Source organism: Syngnathoides biaculeatus, chromosome 4, assembly GCF_019802595.1.
Source record: "Syngnathoides biaculeatus isolate LvHL_M chromosome 4, ASM1980259v1, whole genome shotgun sequence".
Lineage (NCBI taxonomy): Eukaryota > Metazoa > Chordata > Actinopteri > Syngnathiformes > Syngnathidae > Syngnathoides > Syngnathoides biaculeatus.
In genome coordinates, this window is record NC_084643.1 from 26,455,984 (window position 1) to 26,482,310 (window position 26,327).

General features: G+C 41.7%; 2 protein-coding genes across 2 annotated transcripts in view; one reads left to right on the top strand and one right to left on the bottom strand.

The window, feature by feature from the left end:
• dmrt3a (doublesex and mab-3 related transcription factor 3a) overlaps positions 1-18,185 on the bottom strand; it is a 31,479-nt gene extending 13,294 nt beyond the window's left edge. Inside the window, exons 1-4 of the mRNA XM_061816011.1 lie at positions 17,800-18,185; positions 14,062-14,239; positions 11,632-11,783; positions 8,255-8,417 (exon numbers count right to left, since the gene is read on the bottom strand). Coding sequence (XP_061671995.1) covers positions 8,255-8,417; positions 11,632-11,783; positions 14,062-14,239; positions 17,800-18,063 — 757 coding nt within the window. The 5' untranslated portion in view covers positions 18,064-18,185. The remainder of the gene's footprint in view (positions 1-8,254; positions 8,418-11,631; positions 11,784-14,061; positions 14,240-17,799) is intronic.
• A 221-nt stretch (positions 18,186-18,406) lies between these two features.
• Positions 18,407-24,606, top strand: LOC133498833 (cilia- and flagella-associated protein 157-like). Its single transcript, XM_061816012.1, has 9 exons — positions 18,407-19,094; positions 19,408-19,679; positions 21,361-21,514; positions 21,883-22,150; positions 22,471-22,571; positions 22,712-22,820; positions 23,923-24,035; positions 24,103-24,177; positions 24,498-24,606. Exons 1-9 carry the CDS (start codon positions 18,877-18,879, stop codon positions 24,604-24,606), a joined length of 1,419 nt encoding a protein of 472 aa, XP_061671996.1. The 5' UTR covers positions 18,407-18,876.
• The last annotated feature ends 1,721 nt before the right edge of the window (positions 24,607-26,327 follow it).

Sequence of the window (26,327 nt, forward strand, 5' to 3'; positions counted from 1 at the left end):
AACTTTCTGGAATAGATTAGAAAAAGCCCAGGACAAACTATAGACGGAGATGAAGTGTCGTTGCGATCCAGGGCCACTCTCACGTGGCACGAGCGGTTATCGCCGCAACAGCAATTCAATCTTCCCAATGAAAAGTAGCCTGTCACATGACAAGGTTAGCTTGGGATGAAATGGCTCTCATTAAAACGATACGAGCACAATATGTCCCTGGACACACATTTGTGTGTGTGTGGGTGTGTGTGTGGTCATCAGCAACCATCCCGGTCCAACTTAATGAGCCGGAAAACTCAGCCAAAGGGCAGCCAGGCAGGGGCCCTTTAAACATGGTGGCTGCCGCCAGTCCGGATGATGTTCACACGACAGACCTTCACCCCAACTTTTTGAACCACTTGTCCTGTGGTGACTCTTTCATCATCACACAACATCAAAAGAAAACACAGGGACTTGAACGTGAAACAGGAGATGGAAAGACAACAGCGAAATGAGAAAAGAGGAAAGGCAAAAACACAATACTGAAATAAGATGAGGAGCAAACAAGTAAATTGATTTATCACTTCGGTCACGGAACAACTCAAACTGGTGAGCTGGATTTCGGACCGAACTAGTTCTAATACTGCTGACTTGGCACGGTTGCTGAGAGTCCAGGGTGTGCGTTCATATGCAACCATCACAACCCAGCTGACAGAAGGCATCACTGTCGGGGTCAGAGGCTAATTAAGCAGCGAGCGCCCTTTGGCCCCGTATTGTTAACCAATCTGTCCCGAGTGGAAGACGACTGGCGGGGAAGGGGCGGTGGTTACCATCTTCGCCCCGCCGATGTTCAATCTCCATTCGGGTCTGTGCCCGCCCCATCGACTCACAAAATAGCCTGTCTGTCTAGCAAACCTTATGGATACGCCTTAATGAGCTGAGGTGGCTGATCGATATTTGGCTCCCTCGCCCCTCCCGTGTCGCATTTTAAACAAAACATTCATTGAGGACAGACAGACAGTGCAAGAAAAATGCCAAAGTAAAGGACACACGAGAGGGGTGGAATAAATATGGAGGATGCCTCGCGTAGTGAGCTGTAACGGAGCAGTGAACCCCTGCCTTGTCGCAAGTTTTTATGCAATCTTTTTTGGACGGCTTTTTACACTATGCAGGCAAGTCTGACTTTAAAGTTGCGCACTTTCAGTGTGAGGACCAGCAACGTGCCAGACTAACCCCAATTCATCACCTTAACTGTAATCTTTAAGTTTTTTCACCTATTTTCTCAATATCATCCAGACTTTCAATCTTGAGCTGGCATATTTCTCGAGACAGTTGAGCAAGTTGAGACTTTATAGAGTTCTTCGCAAACTATTTTTAGTTCCTTCCATTGGTTCAGAAAACATAAAAATAACAGTTCACATGGCGACCAATAAGTGATTTGTCAAAAAATATGACGGAATTTTTAGATGTAGGTTTCCAACTAAAATTAGCAGTTGTTTGAAAGTTTATAATTATCGTAATATGGATGCTCGTTTCCATTAGCCTGTCTATGGTATTTGGCATCATATTTAGGCATTTAGGCAGTGGACTTTTTTTTTAGATTAAATTATGTGGTTTGATGAACATTTTGGTGTATAAATACACAGCATTTAATCCTCTTATGTTTTATGTGCCGGTTTTTCTGTAAACCTTACCATGATAGAAAAACATTTTGAAGTGAGAACACACTGCCACTTTTGGGCACAAAACAGTGAAAAACTAGCATTAATGAATACTTTCAAGAGTATGTTTGCATAAGTTTAACGGTGTTTAGTTATTTTAAGTGTATGTGTTTAAAGCGTGATGAAGGAATGGAATTATCTAAAAATGGTCTCTCTATCGGGCGGTACAGTGGCACAGCTATAAAACGTTGGCCTCACAGATCTGTGGACCGGGGTTCAAATTCCGGCCCCGCCTGTGTGGAGTTTGCATATTCTACCCGTGCCTGGGTGGGATTTTCCCGGGCAATTCAGTTTCCTTCAATATCCCAAAAACATGCATTGGTTAGACACTCGAAATTGCCACTAGGTGTGATTGTGAGTGTGACTGTTGTCTGTCTCCGTGTGCCCTGCGATTAGCTGGCAACCAGTTCAGGGTGTACCACGCCTCCTGCCCCTTGACAGTTGGGATAGGCTCCAGCACTCCCCGCTACCCTCGTGAGGATAAGCGGCAAAGAAAATGGATGGATGGTCTCTCTGTTGTGGGTGGGTTTGGACTATCCCCTGCAATAAAAAGATTCACTGTCGTCCTCAGCGGGTTTTCGTTTTGGTTGGGCTGCCGATGAGTACATAAAGCACACGGCAAGCATTTAATGTCTCGCTGTGCCTGCAGGGTGCTGTTAATAGCGCTGTCATACAAGCCATTACAACAAACAATTACACTTACATTTAGCACTTAGCAGCACAGCAGGGCAGCAAAGATTATCTGAAGCCCCTCGAGGGTCTAACAGGCCCCAGCGGGAACCAGAATGACTCTCTCACTCTTACTTACAGGTCACAAACTGAGTGTGTGGATTTTTTCACACAGAGATTCCATGGTGTTGACTGGCCTAGAGATTCCTCAGTTAGTTAACGAGTTAGGACAGCTTTTCTAACTTGTGCATGAACCGATGAAGCCTGCCTGGATGACAACCGTAACGTCTTCTAAGGAAACCAGAAGAGTCCAGTCGAAATCGATTCAAAGCTCTGAGAATGAAATGAAATGGATGACTGAGCATATTCACAGCCGTCCTCATTTTCTACTTTTGTATTTAACTGTTTCATACAATAGTCGGTTGAAATGTTTCAATACTGTGGCATTACTGTAGTTTAATTATTCAATTTTTATTTGACTTATGTGAAGCAGCGTCATACTGTATATGCAACTCGTTAATAAATCACATTTTGCCTGGCAACAGAAAGCTAAAAAAATAAATAACTAAATCGGAATCGTGATGACTCGTAACTTTAAAATAAATGTAAGCTGGGTCATTGTGTAAATCAAGGTACTATTGTATCAGGTTACAGGTCTGATACTTCCTCTCTGCAGCAGGATGACAACCCCCATTTAAATATGAGAAAGTCAGGAAAATGCCATCCACAACAGGAGGTGTGTCAGGATTTGAAAAAAAAAAATTGGGTGAGAGAGGATGGCAATCTGAAACGAAGACTAGTGTTGTATTGTTTTGAAGCTTGACGGGGGAAAGCGCGGTAATAGGCACAATGTACAGTGACACGGGCTGTCAACTAAAAATCATCTCAGAAAGATAGTCGCGGAAGTCTTGGGGAGCTGCTGCGGGTCTATCGATTAGCACCTTTCTAATTTGCATTTAAATGCCTTCGCTCCTGACATCCAAATAACCAAAGCAGCACCAATATCGACGCACACGTACAAACCTGAGTTTGAATCTTTGCTTTCAAACCTGGATTGATCCAAAAAGTTGAGCTGGCTAACTTTTACAAAGTCTCCACAAGGACGGGGGCAAGACGGAACATGAAGCAAGACCCCCCCGCCCTGCCACCAGCACCACCACCACCGCTCTATGCTTTGGATCCTGGGGGGAGGGTGTATGTGTGGACAAACATTCTGACTGGGTGTGTGTGTGTGTGTGTGTACATGGAGATGTTGGGGGGGACAGGGGGGGGGGAGCCTTGATGGACTGCGCTGTCACATCCCCGCTCAGCGATTTACGGTAGTGAGGCTGCTGACGAGTGCGGCGCAGTAAACGGGCGGGCCGGGGGGGGCGCGTATTTCACACGAAGCTGGCTTTTATGAAGAACACCGCCACGGCTCTCCCCGGCAGCGCCGCCCGGCCCGCCGTGACGGATGGAGAAAGACGCATGACAAGCTTCATCATTGTTTGTAAATCTTAACTGTTCCCGCTCACTAACTCCAGAAGGCAATTTTGCGGAGACAGCGGGGACTGCGGCGAGGGTGGGGTGGTGGTGGTGGTGGGTGGGTGTTCTGAGGGAGGCGGGAGAAAGGACAGCATTGGTGCTCCTGAAGGTTATTTGGATCTCTGTATTTGGCCAAATGATTAGCCCTCGCCTTGGAAGCCTCGATAAATCTGTCGCAGTGCTGTTTGTCAGCTGCAAGGTGCCTCCCACTAGTTCCTGTTCCTGACTGGTCCACATTTGGACACCCTTTTACCAAGGACCAAGCCAACAATCTAGGAACACACTTCTTCTTTAGTCTGACATTCAAGCGGTTTAGTGTCTAATACAGTATACTACAGCAAGGAACAATGTTGGCGACAATACTTTTTCACATGGAGATCCTACAAAATTGAAGCACTACGGTCATGACAAAAGCGCTGGCATTTATCCTCCTTTGCCTTTTACAGAAAATCCAGTGAAGCGGGATATCGCCGCGACTGTATCCGCTTTTGAAGAAACGTCTCCCAATCAAATTGTTCCATGACATCAGTACGAGGATTTTCTGGCATGGTTAAACACTGGATCAGACAGAGCCAATTGCTTTCAACACAACGGGGTGGGAGAAACGAGCGTCATGTGTTAAATTCACATCCCTCTCCAGAATTTTAAACGATCCCCTTCAGCTTTTTTATACAGAGCTCCCACACAATTGCTGCATCACTGCCACAATAGCCAGTGATGGGTCGTATAACACGCTACATTTACTCAAGTAACATTTTTGATAAACTGGTACTTCAAAATGTGTTGTACTTTTCCAGACCAAAAAATTGAGCTCTTGAATTGTCACTACCCAAAGTTGGATATTTCAGCCCACTTTGAAGTTGAAAAAAACATCATGCGGGAAGATGCTAATATTTTTGGTGCTTTGGCAGTTCATGTGGCAAAATTAGCACACACGAAAAAAATCACCGACTCTGTTCAGAGTGCAGCTTCTGCATGAAGTGATTTAAGCATATAAAGCAAATATTTCTGTAGGGCTCAGTGCATGCATTGTTGTTTTGTGGCAGTTAAAAATTGAAATGGTGACAAGTGTGTGATGGCTCCCACATCTTATTTCTTTAAATTTGATATTCGTGCTCTGATTTAAAAATAGTTCTAGTTTGTAAAGTTTCACTTGAGTCCTTTTATTCTTAGGTAGCAATACTGTCACTTGAGTACAAAATTTGACTGCTCTCCCAACCTCTGGCCATTTACATAGAACCCAACGAACAAAACAGTGACAATTGCTTTCAACACAACAAGGTGTTAGACGTGAGTGTCACCTGTCAAATTCACATCTGTGAACAACTTTTCATCGGTTCGTTTAACCTCTTTTTATGCAGAGATCCTGCACAACTGCAACAACACAGCCATCTAGACTTTATCTGCTTTTGCTTTTTTTCCTTTTTTTTTTAAACACAGGACCCTGCAAACAGGACAGCGCTAATTGCTTTCAACACAGCAAATTTATAGAAATGAAGTCAACTTGACACCGCTGAGAAGAGGCTTCATCTCTCTGACTGCACTTTGCTATTACCTCCAAATGTACAATACTGTTAGATAAGTAAGATGATCGCCATGCTCATTGCTAACCATGACTTCTGAAAATCCAAGATATAAAAAGTTTTTGTTTTTTTTTACAGTTTCAGCATTAGAGTAACCTTCCCTCACACTTTAAAACGTATTGAAAGGTACTTTAAAACATTGTAAATATTGCCACATATGGGCAGAGCAATAGATGAACTGTGATTTAGTGGCGAGTTTGTCATGATCTGTGTTTTGCTTTTGGTTGTGTTTCCTATGTCTAATGTTCTGCGTGTTTTGTTTTTTGTTTTGTTTTTTTGTGCTCATTTTGTTATTGTGTCCATCTTTTCTCATCTCGACCAATCACCACTCGTGTCTTTTCCAGGTGTTCCTCATCGTCTCATCAATTTGTATTTAGTTTCCCGGTTTCTTTGGGTCCTTGTCATTTCATTGTCATCATCACTTGTCTTGTCTCAGTTTTTGTTTTCCTCTTTCCAGTTTTACGTTTATTCAAGTGTTTGTTACTTTATCAGTTTGGGGACATTGTTTAGTTTGCTTTTGCCTTTGATTTGGAATTCCCTGCATTCGGCCCTCCACATTTTAGCTTGCCTTCCTTGCCCCCCTCCCCCGAGTGACGGTAATCACATTTTAAAAAGGCTAATTATACCAGATCTATCAATGTTGATGATGCTCACAAGAACGGCATGCTTATTACACTGCTGAATGACACGTTGTCTGGATAAGATTAGCGAATCTTTTTGGCCTCGGTTCAAGGCCGCACAGTCCAGGACTTGCTCGCAGGCAGGAAGCTCGGGCAAGCGTAAGGAATGTTGCGCAGGCACGTCGGCTCGGACAAGACCTGATCTATCCATTAAAGACGCCCACGAGCAGGATGGGGATCAACCGGCCGATAAACTGTGGAATCCGTGCACATCCGAATTTCTCACAAGAGATACGGGAATAAATTACTTGAGAGGAATGCCAGCTAGTGCTTTTGCCAAATGATTATTCTGGCAGTGTGAGGAAATGATGCAAAAATGTGATTCTACACAGGATAAACACCCAGTAGGAGCGTCACATGCAGCAGCCCTGACCTGAGTGACCCTGAGTCATGAAGAGTTTGGTGTTTTAGGGAGAGTCAGGAAACCTCATCGCCGTGCTCATCCCACTTGCAATGAGAAAAAACTTCAAAATGTTTTTGCAGTTTTGCATCGCTCATCAGTAATTGCCATTCAAATTTGGTAGCAGTTGAACAAAATGTCAAAGGTTTTGTCTTTGGAAGAAATGAGTCTTGCCAAGTATTTCCAGACGTGGGTTTTTGAGACTTTCTACTCATGTAAAACATCCCTACTCAATTTCATGCTGCATGTTTCATGGTACATGTTGCGGTGATGGATATTATTAGTTATGGCAGCTGCACCTAATGTTTTGGATGGCGTTTCCTGTTAGGTTAAGAGAGAGAAAAAAGTGGGGACCACAGGAGGGCTGCGACCAAATGTGGGACCACCCGCGGTGAACGCGGTTGTGGGCTTGTAATGAAGCGTGGAGCCGTGGGCAGCGGGGTGCTGGGGGCTGGGTACCCTCACAGGAAACAGACAGGTGAAAGTCCAAAACAAATAAGCAAGGAGATGCTGGGGGTCTTAAAGCTGCTGAGGCTGGGGGTGCTTCACTCGGTGAAGTGCTTCAAGTCAACCCAGCAATTCCTTCATCTTTTGGGGTAATATCACAGTTGTAACAATTTGTAATGACATTCAATTTCTACAGCTCAAACCCAATGTAAGAGCTTTTTGTTTCATGCAATGTGATGCCGCCGGGGCTCGAAAAGTCAAATTTGGTGGGAATTTGAAATTTTGCAATATTTTTGATTTGATTTAAGGCCACTTTAAAGAAATTGAAGACCTCTCTATTCGTAAATGTGATGTAACACCCACTTAAAAAATGTGGTCATGTTTTGGGGGAATTTAAACTATCTTCCGTTGTGCCTAAGAGTAAGGCAATTTACATTATGTTTGATATACTATGTGAGCCATACATTTCCATACATAAAATTTAAGATTGTGGCTTTGAAGACACATTTGGAAAAAATCTGTATCGTCTTCTTTCATCTGTATGAATCATTCTTGAAGACCATTTCAATCAAATTTAAGTGTAGATGTGATACGACATGCACTTATAACGACATATTGTGGGGAATTTGAACAAAAACTTCAAGTTAAATATGCCACAGAGTCATAAAAAAAGTTATACTTGATGCAATAATTTGAAATACTGCTTTTAGGACCACTTCCATCATATTTATGTCCTCACTATTGATGAATGCAGTCTGTTTTCAAAATATTGAAAATTTTGCAAATATAAACAGAATCGTTAGAAATACTGCACACATGCTTCCGAGTTTGACACTGTTTGGTATAGCGTATGAGGTAAAGCTGCTTTTATCAAATTGAAGACCTCTGCTTTAGTAAACGTAATGCAATATAAAGTTAAAATACTGTCAAGTCAAAAATTTTCAAGTCCACTTTCTTCACATTTGATGCCGCTCCCTTTTTTAAATGAGATGCAAAACAGGCTTAACTTAAGGAATTGGAGCACAACGTTCTCACTCAGTAGTTATGGCAAGAAATATTTTTAAAGAGCATTTATTAACGACGTTCAGTTAATTATGATATCTCCTTTTAGAAAATGTGATGCCACACATGATACAAACACCACATTTGGGAGAATTCTAAGTAGGAAATGGCTGATTTTTAAATACAGCGGGTGACATATTTTGAACGTTCTTTATCGGGGCCACTTTCAAGTGTGAGGAGTACGTTGCAGTCACTTACAGGCAGCCATTGCCTCGGAGCAGCTGGCGTCCTCCAGGGTGAAGAAGGAGGAGCCGAGGCCCTGGGTGGGGAGGTAACCGCCCGTCGCCGGGTAGTAAGTGTGCATGCGGTACTGCGGAGACGTTCCGTGGCCCGACAGGCGGCCGCTGTCGGCGTGGGGCACCTGCACGGGTGACAAATACACACTGGTGAGAGAGTCCTTCACACCGCACGGCAAACTTTTGCAACCGGCCGTCTACTCAGCAGCCGAGGCCGCTTTTTCATTTTCACTTTTTATGGAATGTGATTTCTGTCAGCGCCAATCGCAATACGTCATCTGCCTTGTCTACACCATCAGCTCCCTGACAGCTTTATAAACTGTTATTTAAGCGACACTCAGCTCTTGTATTAGGCTCTGAAAAATACAACACAGATTGGACAGGGGGAGCGGGGCACGGGGGACGACCAAACCGAGATGGTCCGTGTACAACCACATTATACGCATTGACAGGCAATCAGAAGTCCATAATTCTGTCCGTCTGCATGAAACATTTGTACAGGTCAAGTCCAATCAAAGAATTTAAAGACCCTTTTTCAGATTTAGGACCCCTCCGACTGGCCAGGTTAATGTTTTTTCCCCCCAATGAACAAAATTGCTATTTAAAAGTTCCGTTGGGTTATATTGCTCTGATATGTACATTTGTTTAACCATCTTCAACATTTGAGTGGGAAAAAAAAACATGGGAAAGGATCATTTGAGAAAGGGGACAATACTGTTTCACAGCACTGCATTTTTATCATACGTGTTTTCTTTTGACATCACCATTATTAAGAATTCATGTTTTATGATGGTGTGTGTGTGTGTCTGGGTGGGAGTGGGGGTTAGTTTCGGGGCCCTGTACCTCCCTGAGCGGTCTTGACTTCCTTATCGGGCCCCATCTCGTGTCTACAAGCTTGGGCACCAGCGCCCTTATTTGATTTACCATCACCCACCTGCATGGCAGCTAAGCACCAGTGAGTGTGGAGCACAGCACAGTTGGGGGGATTGTGCTGGCTCCTGGGGGGGTGAGATGTTTCACACGATAAACATGTTTCCTCTCGCATTCTACTTTTTTTTTTTTTTTTTTTTTACTGCCAAACTGAAACTACAATTTTACATAGCAGCGTCGTGGATGGAGATTAACTTTTTGTTCTGGCCTGCACCTCTAAGAGTGAAAAATATTTATATTTTAAAACATAAAATGTTGCCAGTATTTTGAGATGAATAACAAATGAATTGCTGTTGTAGGTTTGCAGGTAAAGGGCTTCTTTTATTTAACAGCTCACTTTCATTCAACTATTAGCAATAACATTTTGTTTATATATTGCATAAAAGATTTTTACAATTTACAGATTTAAAGACCTTTAAAAAATACTTTTGAGTGCTTTTAAAGGCCACTTCATCAAACTCAGCACCTCTCCTTGATAAAATAATTTTATGGACACAGGGAGTGGGACACATTAAAATATTATTTTAAGAGTCTATGCAACATTTTTGGAGGTTTAAAGACATCCAATGTATGACTTGGAAACATTCAAAGATGTTAACACTTAGATGTAGCACGAGGTGTGGAAAAACGTTCAATAGTGTTAAAAGAAGTGGAGGAATTTTTTTAACAGGTCTAAAGCTGTTAACACTTGTTTTTAAAGCTACTTTAAAGTTCAACACCTGTCCAATAAATGATAAATGTAACCATTTGCAATATGTGATTTGGGCTTATTTATACCACAGTACAGTATTTTTAAGATATTTTGCCAATTTTTTGGTTTGTTTTGAAGTACTTTCACAGATTTGCAGGTTAAGGGAAATAGAACGTAAAGGCCACTTTGAAATTTGACACTGCTCCTTCATTAAACGCTTCATATTTTGAGTTACTGTATGAAACATTTTCACAGCTTTGCACTTTTCAAGAGGACCAATTTAAGAGTTCTGAGACCTTTATTAAGGCCACTCAAATTTAAGACCTCACCTTCATTAAAGCATTGTGTAAAATGGGTAATATAATGCTAATGTGTTTTGTATAGATATAAAATCAGCATTTGACAGTGACTGAAGCCTTTTTTTAATATAAACAACCTTAATGGCCCTTATCTACCGACTCCATAAATTGAAATACTTTTCTCAGCATTTTCAAGGGCTTTGAAGAGCACATTTAAGGATTTTGTGTCATATTTAAGAATGAGCAAGGCTTTCATTTTAAACACTGAAAGCAAAACCCAATGTTTTGATGAAAATTCTGTGAAATTAAAACGTGGAATACGGAAAATATACTGTGTACAAATGTTGTGTGCCTGTGGCACCTTCACTTTGACGCAATCACAACAAAGCGAGCGTCTGAATTTGAATAACCTGGAGATGACATCTTGGATAAAAATACTATCAATCACTGAGTGGGATGGCTAAATTATGCTAAGGAGTGCTAACTGATTAGCATTAATGCGCCGGCTTTTCCCCTCTGCGCACTGAGGTGGAGCAGTTTGTTCCCGCGCCGACAGACAATACCATTAACCTTTGCAATTCGGCGCCACGGCTAAACCGCCTAGCGTGCGGTGACCCCGACGCTCCGTGTTGCTAGCGAGGAGAAGGGTGGGCGGGCCTGACAAACATTTATCATGGAAACTAAAATGCCTCATTCCCGACCGCTCAGGAGTTATGGAGCTCATTTCTTCAACTGGCAAAGCTCATTACGGTCGACACAGCGGCGCTACGTTGAAGCGAAGCTGTCCAAAGTGTGGCCCACGGGCCGCTTATTTTAATCCAGCACAACAAGCATTTATGTTAGCGAGAGCCTTATGATTTTTGTTCTTTTTCCCTAAAATTGGTTAGTAAAGTTTAAATGTGTGTGTTTTTTTTTTTTTAAATTAAGACTTGCCTGCCTGGAAATACGAGCAGAATTATTTCCATCCAGGCTCATGACTCAAAATCATCTTTCCCCTTTGAAATGAATGGAAACACAATTAATAAATTCTAGCCCCACCCCCCGCGCGCCCCAAAAAAAATGTGTTTTTCTTTTTTGTGAGAAAGATCGGGCTCTATAATATTGTCCTTTATAAAAACATGCAGAATTGATATGACTAAATACAAAGTAAATAATTAAGCAGTCTTTGCCACATTCTTTGTCTCCATGAATGGACATTTTGCAGTGTGCACACGATGGCCACCTCGGCACAGCTTCTCATTAAGATGCAGTAATATTAGTCATTCTTTCCAGGGGAGAAGGAATATAATCCCTGTGAGAGCAGTTACAGTATCGTGTGTTTGTGTTCAATTATCCGCCGCTAAAAGTGTTCTAACACCATGACATAGTAGCAGCACATTTACAGTAAACTGTAATCAACCCCAAAGAAAATGATGTCACCTGGTATTGCTGGTGGTTGTACAGATTATTGTAGTAGGCCGAGTAGCAAGGGGGCTGGTAGAGGTTGTGGTAGGAGGTTTCCATCTGCAGCTCTGACTGAACGTCACTCAGAGGGCTACAACTGCCCACTGGGCTGGAGCGACTCCCGGCACCTGACACAAACGCAAAAGAAAAAGTCAATTGGACGCTCGCTCACAAATGCCGCCTGCTGGATTTGGCTGGAATTGACAGCGACAACCGGTGTGGAATACCAAAAAAGAAGTACGTAAAAATATACTGTACTGTATAGATGTATTTTTAAATGTAATAAAACAAAGCCATAAATCAGTTAGAAAATGCAAAAAATAAATGAAAATGAAGAAATAAAAATAAATACAATAATGGGAAAAAAAATCAAGGATCAACTCAAAACAAAAATGTCATGTCATTATCCAAACCGCTTATCCTCACAAGGGTTGCGGGAAAGCTGGAGCCTCTCCCAGCTAGCTTTGGGCGAAAGGCGGCCTCCACCCTGAACTGACCGCTAGTCAGTCGCAGGGCACAAAACTAAAATGCCGTTGAAAAAAAATGAATCAAATAATTTTGGAAATAATAATTTGTATTATTAAAATAAAATATTTCAAAGTAATCCTATTTAAATGTTTGTAAAAAATAAAAAAAATACAGTAACTATAACATCAATTACCATTATCGTAACAAAATGTACTCTTTCAAATAAATATGACTAATAAATACTACTACAACTACCGCTGCTGCTAGTTTACTTTTGAAAGGCACCTAAAAATTAATGGGATGTTTGGTAATTAATGAGTAACAACTACTGGTGGTGATGGATGATAAGAATGCAAATTTCTCTGTCAGTCGACATGAATAAAAGCATTGTATACATATGCAATAAAGTATGCATAAAAACAAATGTAGAAACTAATATTATTATGATTGATTAATATGATTATTATTCATGTTGTACTGTAATGTTATAGTTGGCTAACATTTCATTATGTTAAACAACCTTCAACACTTTTTCTTAATTTCTGTGTCATTGTACTGCATTTATCCTTATTTTACATTCATCTATGCCGTATTTTACAATTAAGTTTTCTAGACCAGTGGCCGGACTGGAGGAGCGCCTCCTCTTTCAAAGCTCCTCAAGTCAGCAGCACCACCTAAAGGCCGCAAGAGCGCTGGATTTTCCTTCAATCCCCAACGACCTTTGGCCTTATCGCCAAGGCCACATTGTTCTCTCATCCAACAGCTGACATCATCCCCAAAGTCGGCCCATCACTCGCCTCTCTGTTGTCAACGCGGCTTCGCCGTGTGCTCGCCTCCTCTTTGGTCCCGCTCCCGTGACCGCGGTGGCGGCCTTGACCGGTTTTGTCGCGCACCTCCAAAAAATGCGCTCTCCGATACCAGAAGGAACACCGTATCAGCATGTGCGACTCCCCGAGTGGTCACACGTTTTCCCAGATGCTTTAATGGCGCTTACTTCACGTTTCAGAAGCTTTACTGATCACACCGTGTGTAGCGATTGCCGATGTCCCTCTACCAAGGACGAAATGTTAGAAAAAGTAGCCAAAAAATGTACTTTTGATATCGGTTTGGTAGCTAGAAAAGTGATTCCCACAGTCCACCATGAGAGGTCATCGGGTGTGCCATTGGAAATGATCTTTACAAATCTGTAACAATAAACCGTAAGTATTAAAACCGAAATCGCGGCACGAGACACGAATAACCATTAACCTTTGAAATGGCAAAATCGGAACAGTCCCCAGCCGTATGATCGCCCAGGGCTATCCTGTCACGTAAATTCAGAGATTTGTCTCGAAATACATTCTCGCACTGAACATGTAGTAAGAGCTGAAAATGAGGAAAAAACAGAATAATGTCATCCTGAATTGTTGTGATAACAAACCCAGGTACGTACACGGGCTTTCGGTTGTGAATCGGCTCTTTTCCCGCTCTTCTGTTACTGAGCGGCTTCATCGCGTCAGTGGCGATACTGCGCAATTGCAAGTCACTTACTAATAAAAACTTGGCTCATGACTAACACTACACCGTGCCATTAGCCAGCAAGCTATGCCCGCAACCCGAAAAATGCATCTTCCCAGAAGTGTTTTGTTTCACAGTGTACGGGCTACGGCGTCGCTGTTATGTGGACCCACCAAGGTTACAGAGAGTGAGGCGTTAACGAATAAGATGAGTCCGCCGCCAGTCCACGATTTGCTGAGCTAAATTGCTAGCTAGCTTGTGGACCAGCACCACGCAAATTCCTCACCATTCTCTCTCCAAGTATGGAGTTTGGGTCCACATAAAGACACTTGCTAGAAAGTTAACTCTGTTTTATTTTATGCTCATAGGATTGGTCAGAATATGTAAAGTGTTACCTTTAAGCATTTCCTGTGGAGTTGATAACAGTTCTGTGATGCTTACCTGTGGTAGACATCAGAGAAGAAGAAGAAGCTCCGACAGGGGCCAGGGGGTGTCCTTCGCCTGTGAACAGGCAGTGGACATTGTCTTCAGTCTTCAACATGGACACCGGGGAGGGCAGGTTTACCGGGCTGCAGAGGCCCAGCTCCTCTTCCTGGGCTTGCTGCCTCCTCAAGGCAACCTGGAAGTCCCCCCCCCCCCCCCCAAAAAAAAAAAATTACTATAGCAGGTATGAGTATGAGTATATAGCTAATCAATCCACTATTTTGTCTCAATCGTCAATATAAGGCTTATTTGTGTCAAGGCACTGACAATTTGCAGGATCAACCAGTTTGTAAATTAATTGACTTTTAATTATCTTTTTGTCTTTATGTGACTGTTTTGGACAATTTTAGATGCAAATGAATAACACAGAGAACTAACTTGTACCATTTTTTCTACAACGTAAATAACGGTTCTATGTAGGAATCTACCGTAATTCACATGTTAAATAGATATAGGTAGGTAGTCTACTACAGTGAAGAAAATAAGTATTTGAGCACCCTGCTGTATTCTCCCACTTAGAAATCATGGAGGGGTCTGAAATTTTCACCGTAAGTGGCTGTCCACTGTGAGAGAGTCCATCTAAAAAGAAAAATCAAGAAACCACAATGTATGCTTTTTTAACCAAATATTTGTGTGAGACAGCTGCAAATAAGTATTTGAACACCTGAAAAAAAAAACAATATTAATATTTGGTACAGTAGCCTTTTTTTGCAATTGCAGAGGTCAAACATTTCCTGTAGTTGTTCACCAGGTTTCCACACACTGCAGGAGGGATTTTGGCCCACTCCTCCACACAGATCTTCTCTAGATCAGACAGGTTTCCGGGCTGTCCCAGAGAAACACGGAGTTTCAGCTCCCTCCAAAGATTTTCTATTGGGTTTAGGTTTGGGGACTGGCTAGGCCAAGCCAGACCCCATCTTTAATGCTCTGACTGAGGGAAAGAGGTTGTTCCCCAATATCTCACAATACATGGCCCTGGTCATCCTCTCCTTAATACAGTGCAGTCGACCTGTCCCATGTGCAGAAAAACACCCCCAAAGCATGATGCTACCACCCCCTTGCTTGACAGTAGGGATGATGTTCTTGGGATGGAACTCATCATTCGTCTTCCTCCAAACACGGTTCATGGAATTATGGCCAAAAAGTTCAATTTTGGTCTCATCTGATCACAAATCTTTCTCCCATGACTCCTCTGTATCATCCAAATGGTCATTGACAAAACTAAGATGGGCCTTGATGTGTGCTGGTTTAAACAGGGGAACCTTCCGTGCCATGCATGATTTCAAACCATGACGTCTTAGTGTATTACCAACAGTCACCTTGAAAACAGTGGTCCCAGCTCTTTTCAGGTCATTGACCAAGTCCTGTCGTGTAGTCCTGGGCTGATTCCCCACCTGTCTAAGGATCATTGAGGCCCCACGAGGTGATACCTTGCATGGGGCTCCACTCCAATTGAGATTGACCGTCACGTTTAGCTTCTTCCATTTTCTAATGATTGCTCCAACAGTGGACCTTTTTCCACCAAGCTGCTTGGCAATTTCTCCGTAGCCCTTTCCAGCTGTGTGGAGTTGTACAATTTTGTCTCTGGTGTCTTTGGACAGCTCTTTGGTCTTGGCCATGTTACAAGTTTGGGTCTTACTGATTGTATGGAGTGCACATGTGTCTTTATGCAGCTCACGACCTCACACAGGTCCATCTGATTCAGGATAATACATGGAGTGGAGGTTGACTTTTAAAGGCAGATTAATAAGTCAGGTTTGATCGTCAGAATTCTTGCTGATAGGTGTTCAAATACTTATTTGCAGCTGTATCACACAAATAAATCGTTGAAAAAAATCCTACATTGGGATTCCTGGATTTTTCTTTTTAGACTAGCTCTCTCACAGTGGACATGCACCTACGATGAAAATTTCAGAACCCTCCATGATTTCTAAGAAGGAGAACTTGCAATATAAGAGGTTGTTCAATTACATATTTTCTTCACTGTAATATATTTGCTAACTAATGTAGCAACTGTATTTCTATGTCATAATCTTTGATAGTAATGAAGTAGTATATGTATCTAAGACTGAATAAAAATGCAATACATGGTTGAAAAGTTTTTTTTTTTTTAAATAAGTACAACATAAAGGACAACGTAGTGTGGGAGTAGAATATATCTTAATTTGAATGCTGATACATGACTTATTGAGGGGAAAAAAAGATTTTCCCACTATTTGTAATGACTTAGTTTCATCAGAAAAGATACACAAATTAAACTCCAAACAGAAACTTACTGCTCTTTAGTGAATTTGGTATTGGAATTTGAAAGAAAATAACAACTAGAAAAAATGCGAACGTAAAAGATGAGTACCAATTATGTCATAATTAGTTTACTAATACCATGTAAAGTACAACATCCACCATAATACAGCAAAAGAAAAAAAAATCCACAAATAATGAATAATCCTATGAAAACTGAGTAAACATTAAATACATACTTTAAAAGTAGTTGTGTAGAAATTCAGGGTGACGATTAGTGAGCTAATGTACAATACAACATACAGTACAGTACTGCATCATGCAGCAAAAAAAGTAAATTAATTAAAACTTCCCACTGGTTGATAGTAAGCGGCACGGTGGCTCAGCTGGAAAGCCTCAGTTGTGAGGTCCCGGGTTCAATCCCGGACCCGCCTGTGTGGAGTTGGCATGTTCTCCCCGTCCCTGGGTGGGTTTTCTCCGGGCACTCCGTTTTCATCCCACATCCCGAAAACATGCAACATTAATTGGACACTCTAAATCGCTCGTAGACGTGATTGTGTGTGCGGCTGTTTGTCTCCATGTGCCCTGCGATTGGCTGGCAACTAGTTGAGGGGGTACCCCGCCTCCTGCCTGTTGACAGCTGGGATGGGCTCCAGCATTTCCTTGTTAGGACAAGCGGCTAAGAGGATGGATGGATGGATAAAAGTAGGGACTAAGCTTTATACGCCAAATTAAACAAATCAACCAACATTCAGTAAATTTGAGGCAAGCCTTTTTCTTACAAAGACCTAAACAACCATAAAATACACAGGCCTATGTCTGAGCTTTTAAATTAGCCCACTAATTAAAATCTGCTAGGCTATAACACAAAAAATGAAAAGTACATACTGTAGCTGTTTGAAAAAACATGAAAAGTATTTTTTTCGATTCAGTACGGAAGCATGTCATTATTAGAATGGTACTATACGTGTAGCATAATCCAGAAAACCTATCGTAATGCATTTGAACAGTACAGTTTTTTTTTTTTTTGTGTGTGTCTAAATGAGTAAATGGTGGCTAAATTAGATTTTAAACGTTCACTGAAATGTCTATCATATCACAAAAATGCATAAAATGACTGTACACGAAGTGCACATTACGTGATTCAGCAAAAATCACCCCGGCAGCCTTGCGTGCACCCGTTACCTTTTTACTCCAGAAAATTGCCTTCTTTGCAATGGAGTGTTTGTTGTTTATGTTAAGTCTGTGAGTGGGAAACTAATGAGTGACAGCTCATATGGTAATACCTTGTGTCCGATTGGTTGTCTTTCCTCGGGCACAGTGGTTTCTTGTATAAAATTTGATGGGTTTCCCCCCTCCACAGATTGTTTATCATGTACTACTGTTAAGTGATATTGAGTTGTTTTTTGTATTTTTAGGACAGGTAGCAGGTGAGGTGTGTGCGCGTGCGTTTACCTGAGCCGCCATGACCCTCTGCCTCTCGGCTATGAGCTTACACTTTTCACACTGGCAGTCCTTCCACTTGCAGAAGCGCTTGTGGCCCTTCAGGTACGACACGTAGCCATGGTTGCGGCAGCGGGAGCACTTGGGCATCCGCGGCCCGCGCTGCTGGAGCGAGGCGGCCGGCGGCGACGATGAAGATGAGGGCGGCGGTGGCTGCTTGCCGGGCGGAGGTGCCAGTTTGCTCATGGCCGAAGGAGCTCGGAAATGAAAAGTCATTATTATGGGGAAGATTATTAAGGTGGAGGCTGGGAGGGGATGCCAGTCCTCCCCCGTCCTGTAGCAACTTTCTTTTTTTTTTTTTTAAACCAGTGTGGGAGTTGTTTTTACAAGTGGGAGGAAGGCACACTGCACTGAGGCAATTATATTTCCAGGTCCAGAAATATTCAAAGTACTGTATAGAATGGGAGAATATTTGTTTCCAAGAGGTGGACAAAATACTCCCACAAAAGCAGATTATGAATGAGAATATCTCACAAAATGAACAAAAATATATTATTTCAAACCCAATCTAATTATTTAAAAAAATAATTCTTCAAAATTAACAAGATTATAACAAATATTATTAAATACTACAGTATATGCCTTCTATATATTATTTGCATTCTTACTCTGCTTGTCATTAATGCATTAAAATTTAAAAAATTATTGTTGGCCGCTTAAGTCATGCGGTCTACTCAGCGTCTTAATTTTTCACATCTATCTATCCTTTTGTATGTTTTGACATATGATACACGTGTTGACTCAAAATCCATAAAATACTTCAACCAGATTTTTTTATATTTCAAAAGTGTATAAATCCTGCAATACAAACAAGTCATTTACTTCAATGCTTATGTCTTGCTCCAAAAAAAGAACCAAGGTGGCATGATGGCACTTATTTCATACAAAGTCACATATTTACTATCATACTAACATTGAACATATATTAAGATCGCATTTTTATCTAACAATCACAAGGGGTTGAGCATAGTTGCTATTTTGACCTGCTCTTCCCAAGACATCAATTCTTCTTTCTCCAAGCGTCCCTGAATGCACCATTGCCTAGCAACCAAGTTGTACACTTTGACGCCGTCACCTTTTTCTAAAGCCATTTTAAACTTTCTTGCCATGCCAAAAAAGGAGAAGAAACAAGAGAAAATAAAGAAAAAGCAAAGTCTAGCCACTCCCGCTGAAGAACGAGCGTCTGGGGACAAAGAGAAGGATTTATATGTCGTTCAAATACGGTTTTTGAACGAGGAGCTCGAGAGGTGAATCGCATCAGCTAGCTAGAGACAGACAGACAGACAGACAGACAGACAGACAGACAGACAGACAGACAGACAGACAGATAGACAGATAGACAGATAGACAGATAGATAGATAGATAGATAGATAGATAGATAGATAGATAGATAGATAGATAGATAGATAGATAGATAGATAGATGGATAAGTTGACTGACCAAAGAAGTATTGCCAGTATTGAGGTCGAGAGAGACCAATGATTGACAAGTAAACATTGAGCTGTTGGTGGTGCTGCTTGTATTGATTGACAAGTCGACTGACCATTGGACTTGTGCAGACAGCAGCTGAAATGCGAGCGCCTGGAGAAGGAGAAGACATCGCTGGCGCGTCGTTGCGTCTCCGTGGAGACAGAGAAGAAGGATGTGGTCGAGTACCTGAAGATGGAGCTGTTTGAAAAGGAGGACGAGGTGGACCGGTTGGCGGATCATCTAGACCAGAGTCTACGTGAAGCCCACGCAGACCGGGATGACCTGAGGAACCGGCTAACCGGGGAACTCCGGGAACTCCAGGATCGTGTCCATCAGCTGGAGGATGACAACGCTGGGCTAGGTGAGTAGGAAGCGAGTACTGGCCCACGTGTGCCTCCTAAATCTTTATACCATGAAACTGGATTCCATTCTTCCTAAACTATTCACTGTTCAAGTAATTGACCCCTCCGTAGAAATTGCGTCATCCGCGTCGTTAACCAATCAGAGGCCAGCGATCTGCATAAGCCTCGCCCCTTCCTGGTGTCCGCTATTACCTCAGACAACATTGCATGGTCCAGTATAGCTTTTGTTAGCGTTTTATCGGATATTTGGGTTCCTTAACAATAGATATGGTTAAGAGGTGTAGTCACGGACTTTGTAATAGTGACGACAGGTATCCTGAAAGGCTAGTTGGTGGAGTTCGATTCGTACCCTTTCCAAAACCGAAGACCCAGTACGAAAAATGCCTTCGATGGATAAAACTTTGTGGAAAACCGCATCATCAACTGAATCCATCAACCGGAACAGATATGTTTGCACAAAGGTAAGCCCTAAATTTGATTTTCAATACATGTCTCATATAAATGAATTAGCAGTTCTTTGCTTGCATAACATAGCTAAGTGTGAATGATTGACACACTTGATCTGTGTTGAGCGATATTTTGCGATGATCTGACTGCACAAACGTGTCTCTGTTCGGGTCTCCCGAGCAAAGCTAAACCGGACTTTGTTTGTTTGCACGAAGGTATGCCGTATATTTGATTTTCTATAGATGTCTCATATAAATGAATTAGCAGTTCTTCGCTTGGGTAATATAGCTATGTGTGAATGATTGACACACTTGATCTGTGTTGAGCGATATTTTGCGATGATCTGACTGCACAAACGTGTCCCAATGTTCGCGGCTAATTAGCTAAGCTAAACCGGACTAGCAGTCCTAAAAGCCTTCGACGTGCACCGAGACACCAAGACTGAAGGAAGGATGTTTGAGGACACTAAAGTAGTGATTGTCGTACTCGGTCGGGACTTACGTAGGTTCGGCACTAATTCAAGAATAATTATTGAGGGGAGCGCGTGACGTTACACAAAGGAAACGAGAGAAACAACTCGTAAATCAAGCCTCGCCTTCTTTTCCTTCATACGGCGGTTCACAAACAGCTATACAGATACATATACAGATTCTGCACACAAGTGTGATATGTAACACGAAAATAGGAAACTGTCAATGACGAATTCGTCTTTGGGTTATACTATATTATATTATGTGGCTTCTCCGTCTTCCTCTGACTCTGGAAAGATCTCGCGCTAATATCAATGGTTTCTCCGTCGATATGCATGTAAATACCATTGAAATACCCCTCGCTGAAATACTTGAAGCCCTGCTGTCTGCTTTTCAACGATATTTCACTATTCGCTAAGAATGCGAGTGAGAAATCAGCTGGTAAATCGGACAATTTCGCTCTAGTCTTTCCTTCCTGCGCCGCCATTTTTGCTAATTGTTTGTCTGAGGTTAGCACACGTCGGGTGAGGTAACTTCAGGAGGCCTGGTTAAGTGCCCTGTACGGAGGGGTCAATTGAGAGCTTCCCTAAAGATGTTTGCTTGTATATGGTGGCAACCAATCAAAGGAAAGTGAAATAGCTGTGAGAGGGGCCTTTTCCGGGCACACGTATGACAAAACCAAGGTGTTACAACAGCAATCTCATAGTGGTGCAATTAAGAAATGGATTTGGCCAAACAGCAATTTTACTGACACTACCCCAAGTGGCCCGGCTGGCGGCGGTGGAGACCTTCGAGAAACAGAAGGAGCAGCTGATGTTCAACATGGTGGCCGTGGAGAAGAAGCTGGCGGAGCGGGAAGAGGAGCACGCCGACGCCATGCAGGCCGCAAAGATGGAGGCGCTGCTGGAGAAGACCAGGTGACAACATCATGAATGCATCACCGCCCACAGCGTTGTGGTTTTTCAAGATGGCTGCCAGGGTTAGGCAGATACACTTTGGTGTGTTTTTTTTACTAGAGGGTAGCTATAATCCACCATTTCTGCCCCCCCCACCGTTGGAATTCACTTTACATTTTTGCTCATATAGAGGCACGTACACATTTCCACGTCATCTCCAACCCTTTCAATTAATGTATATTATAAAGTACGTACACATCTTGTGTTTTACAAAACACATTTATATTCTTCCTGTGGATAAAAAAAGTGCAGCTTGTGGCCAAAATATATGGGGGGGGGTAATTAGTGACCCTTTTGGCCAGCTTTTGCCCTTTCTGCCCCGTGGACAGGCTTGAGAAGGAGTTGGAGGCCCAAGCGACGGCGAGGGCGGCCGAGGTGGAGCTTCTAGTGGATCGAAAGCTGCCCGAGGCCAGCAAGCGGGCGACGCTGGAGAACCAGGAGATGAAGGTCCGATACGCCCAGCTGTCCGAGAAGGCCCACCAGCTGGCCGGGGAGAACCACACCCTGAGACAGAAGACGGGCAGGACGGCGACCGACGTGGCCATACTCGAGGAAACCGTCGCCAAAATGGCGCGGCAGAGCTGCGTACGCAAAAAGGTCTGGCTTTTTTTTTTTTTTTTTTTTTACACTTTCCAGCCATCAATTGGTCCATTTTTTGTTTGTGTTGTGAAACCGAATTTTGAGTTCTGAACGAGCTTCAGATAAGCCACGCTTGAGTGTAAAAAAAAGTGACAGTAAATAAATAAGCAAAATGGAGTAATTAGGAGAAGGATAAAATTAAATGTATAATTCTAGGTTACATCTAAAGTACAAAAAAATGATTAAACAAAACTTGATGCACGCTTCTCTTGATTTTTCTTCAATATTCAAACGAAACATGATTATTACTAACTGTAGTAACGACCTCCGTCCACAAGGAGGCGGAGCAGTTGCGGGCAGACCTGACAACGCGCAGTCATGACATGGAAAAACTTCGGAACCAATGTGACGAATGCCGCGCCGAGCTGGAGGCACTCAGGTCCAAACGTAACTGTATATTTTCTGCTTGTCAAATGTTTACATAAATGTAGTTGGGACAAACATCCTTACAGTCATTTCCTGGTGCACAAACCAAGTCGAGGGACACCCGACCTCAACCATTTTTTTCCCCATGCGCAGGAAGAGCCACGCCGCCGTATCGAGTCGTCTGGAGGCGGAGTTACAGGCTGAGAGAAAGACGACTGGCCGGATGAAGGAAGTCTTTGCCGCCCTCAAAACTACTCTCATGGTAACGTTTGCTGTTGCAAAAAAAAAAAGAAGTTATATTGAAAAAAACATTAATTGTAAATTTGGTAAATGCATTTTTCTTGACTTCTTTGCAATATTTCATGAAACATTTTGTATAATTTCAATATTATGCTCAAATTTCATCTTATATGTCATATTTTAACTTTCAACTTCCAAATCACTATGGTTTAGTACCACGTTCTCCCCATGCCTGTGTGGATTTTCTCCGATTTCCTCCCACATCCCAAAAACATGACAAATTAATTGGACACTCTAAATATCCCCTTGCGGCTGTTTGTCTCTATGTGGGCTGTGATTTGCTGGCTACCAGTTCCGGGTGTACCCTGCTTCCTACTCGTTGAGAGCTGGGATAGGCTCCAGCATTCCCTTGTTAGAAGACTGGTTGCCAGGCAATCGCAGGGGACATAGAGACAAACACCCGCACTCACTATCGTACTTAGGCGTAATTTAGAGTTTCCAATTAATGTTGCATGTTTTTGGGATATAGGAGGAAACCGGAGTGCCCGCAGGAAAACCCATGCAGGCACGGGGCGAACATGCAAACTCCACACAGGCAGGTCCGGGATTGAACCCGGGACCTCAGAACCAGCTGAGCACCGTGCCGCCTTGGATGAATATTCTTTCACTGAAATAATATACATTTACTACAATGTGGCAATTTCTGAAAAAATATTAAATTGGTCAAATTTCATGTACAGTTAAATTTTTTATGTTTAAAATTTTAATATCAGGCTGAAAATAACTTATTTAATATTAAATAACAGTAATGGTAATTTTTCTTCAAATTGGGAAGAAAACTATTTTGGTTTTAAAAGAAATGTATGTTAATGTATTATGCCTTTAATAGTGGGGCTAAATTACAGATTTATAAAAACATAAAATTTCAAATGTTAGCTTATTGGTCATATTTAAATATTTAATTAAAATACCAATGTATCAGTAATGTTTTTTGCCTTTTTGTTACGTAGCTTTAAAATTATCCATTTTGTATTATTTCGGTTAGGTTGCTAAATTTAAAAAAAAAAAACCTCAGTTTCAGGTTTTGAACGGACTTTTTCTATCCGCTTGTTTACCTGGTTCAGGTTGAGTTTGTGGATGTGGTCCAGTGGAAACGACAGATGCAGAAGGTCCTGGCGCTCCTGGAAGGTCCCAGCATCGCCCCCAGCGTGACCCAAGATGAACCAGCGAGTGATAGGTTGGAACTCCTGGAACTCAGATGATCCTTCCCACTTCCTGTTTGTTCATTGGTTGTGTTTGAACAGGGCCGGAAGCAGGCCCGTTCATCTGGGCTCGGTCCCCCAGCCTGCTGGAAAGACCAAACATGCAACCTCACACAGGTCAGCACAATTTATTTTTTCAAACACAGAATACGAATTGACATGAAACGACTGTGGGATTTTTTGTTGTTGTTGCACAAATGCATTATGTCAGTCATTTTTGTTCGAATTTTGTAGAAATTTCTTTTTTTTTTTGCTTACATTTTATAGATCGAACATTCATACATTTTTTTTTTACCCACTCCAAAATCATGGCACCAAGCATCTGTTAAAATAAGGGAGGCGCTTTAAGTCAGGCAATCGTCTGATAGAAAAAAAGTGCTTTGCCGCCATCCTGTGGCATATTCAGGTAATTACACACGTTATGCTATTTGCCACAGGTCGTTTGCTTTTCAAAAGGTTGCTGTAGGATGGTGGTGTTGTGTGGCACTAACGGCCTTTGATGTGCATGGCTGGCGGACGCTGTTTTTGGGCCATTTTAATCGATAATACCCACATTTGGAATTGTTCACTGGATTAAATTTGCGATTCAACAATTTTGAGGTGGTGGTAGTTGTTGTGGTCATATGAAAGAAAGCGTGACAAGATGACAGAGATAAACTGTATACAGTAGACCCCTGCTGTTCGTCGAGATAGGAACTGGGCCAGACCGTGAAAAGCAAAAAAAATCTACATAATACTATATTTAACACCCATTTTAATTCCATTAAAAGCACAAATTTTGGACTAGTCACAGGTACAATCAGGTGTAAAACAACAGAACAAAGATTTAATGAAATTCAAAACATGATGATTTCACTGGAGAAATGTTTATTATGAATTCTGTTTCCACATTTTACAAGCATTTGTGGGTTGAATACTTTTGAAGCACCACAAAATAAATACCGTAATTTCCGGCCGACAGAGCTCACCTGCTTTATAAGGCTCACCCAGTACATTTGTAAAGGAAATAATACCATTTGTTACATACAAAAGCAGCACGTGCGTTAAAGCCGCAAGTGCCCACATTGAAACAAGATATTTACAAAGAAAGACAGTACACACGGTTTTCAAAGTTTTAATACCTTAGCTTAGCTTACTTTAACATACCAACACGGTAGCACGAACTGGGCTGGTTTAAAAAAAAAAAAAAAACAGCGACGGCAGCACGGGATTAGCAGGGCCGGTTGACAAAAAAAAAAAAAAAAAACCTAAAATCACTGAGATGCATAGTAACAGCAGCAACACGCTAGCGCAGCACTAACAGGGCCAGTTTAAATTAAAAAAAAAAAAAAAAACCATACCAGTAAAAGTCACTTCCTCAGTGCATAATACTCCACCAGTTTCACTCTTACCTTTTCCATTCGAGTGCCCCTTGCGGCCGTTAGAAAAATGCACAAATTGGCCGCATCACCGCATAAGACGGAGGGATGGAAGCGTGTGAAAAAAAGTCGCTAATAGGCCGGAAATTATGATAGTTTCTCTCAGGATTTGCTTTGTTTGCTCAAATTTAGTAGGAATAGCTAATGTGGGAAACTTTTTTTTGACAATTGTATTTTTTGCTTAGTATACATTGGATTTGACAATTTTTGATGATCAAAGTAATTTTTAATTTACATTTGAATTTCATTTTCAAATTTGCTAAAAAAAAAGTGAATTTTAAACATTTGCTGAAATTTAGCATACATTTAATATGGCCTCAAGGTAATCTTTTATAAATAATTTCATAAATGTTACTTTTTTGCTGCTATTTAGCCAACAATTTTTTTCTCACGGAGAAATAGCTCACATTCATGCAGAATTAAAGCTTCTTTGACCTTCAAATGTATCATTTCTAAACACTTTTTTTGCTGGAGTTTGGCATAGATATGGCTCAAACGTATGAAAAAAAATTTGCTCAAATGTAGCATGAATACAAAAACATAGCTAGAATTAAATATTTGATTATTTTCAAATTTTGAATACATTACTAAAATTATGTATAGAGTAAAAGAATTGTTTAAGTTGCATTATTTTGTTCTGCTAGATCTTAAGTATATTTCTGGGGGGTTTGAATGAGTAGAAAAAAATATGGATTTTACGAGCCTCACGGTTAGCTCATTACAGACATACAATGAAGACGGGCGCTAGGTCCTTGGGCCAATCAGCATGAGCGAAAGCCATGAATCAGTTAGTGTACGTTTCCTGGCGGGTTTGGTGCATTTGTTTGATTAAGCCCACAATCAAACCTG

What these genes read in the sequence shown, in the direction of transcription:
- LOC133498833 (XM_061816012.1), top strand. Translation starts at nt 18,877, where the DNA reads ATGCACCATTGCCTAGCAACCAAGTTGTACACTTTGACGCCGTCACCT. An exon ending in GCGCTGCTGGAGAAGACCAG is followed by an intron (nt 21,515 to 21,882) that starts GTGACAACATCA and finishes CCCCGTGGACAG; the next exon opens with GCTTGAGAAGGAGTTGGAGG. An exon ending in GCCGAGCTGGAGGCACTCAG is followed by an intron (nt 22,572 to 22,711) that starts GTCCAAACGTAA and finishes CCCCATGCGCAG; the next exon opens with GAAGAGCCACGCCGCCGTAT.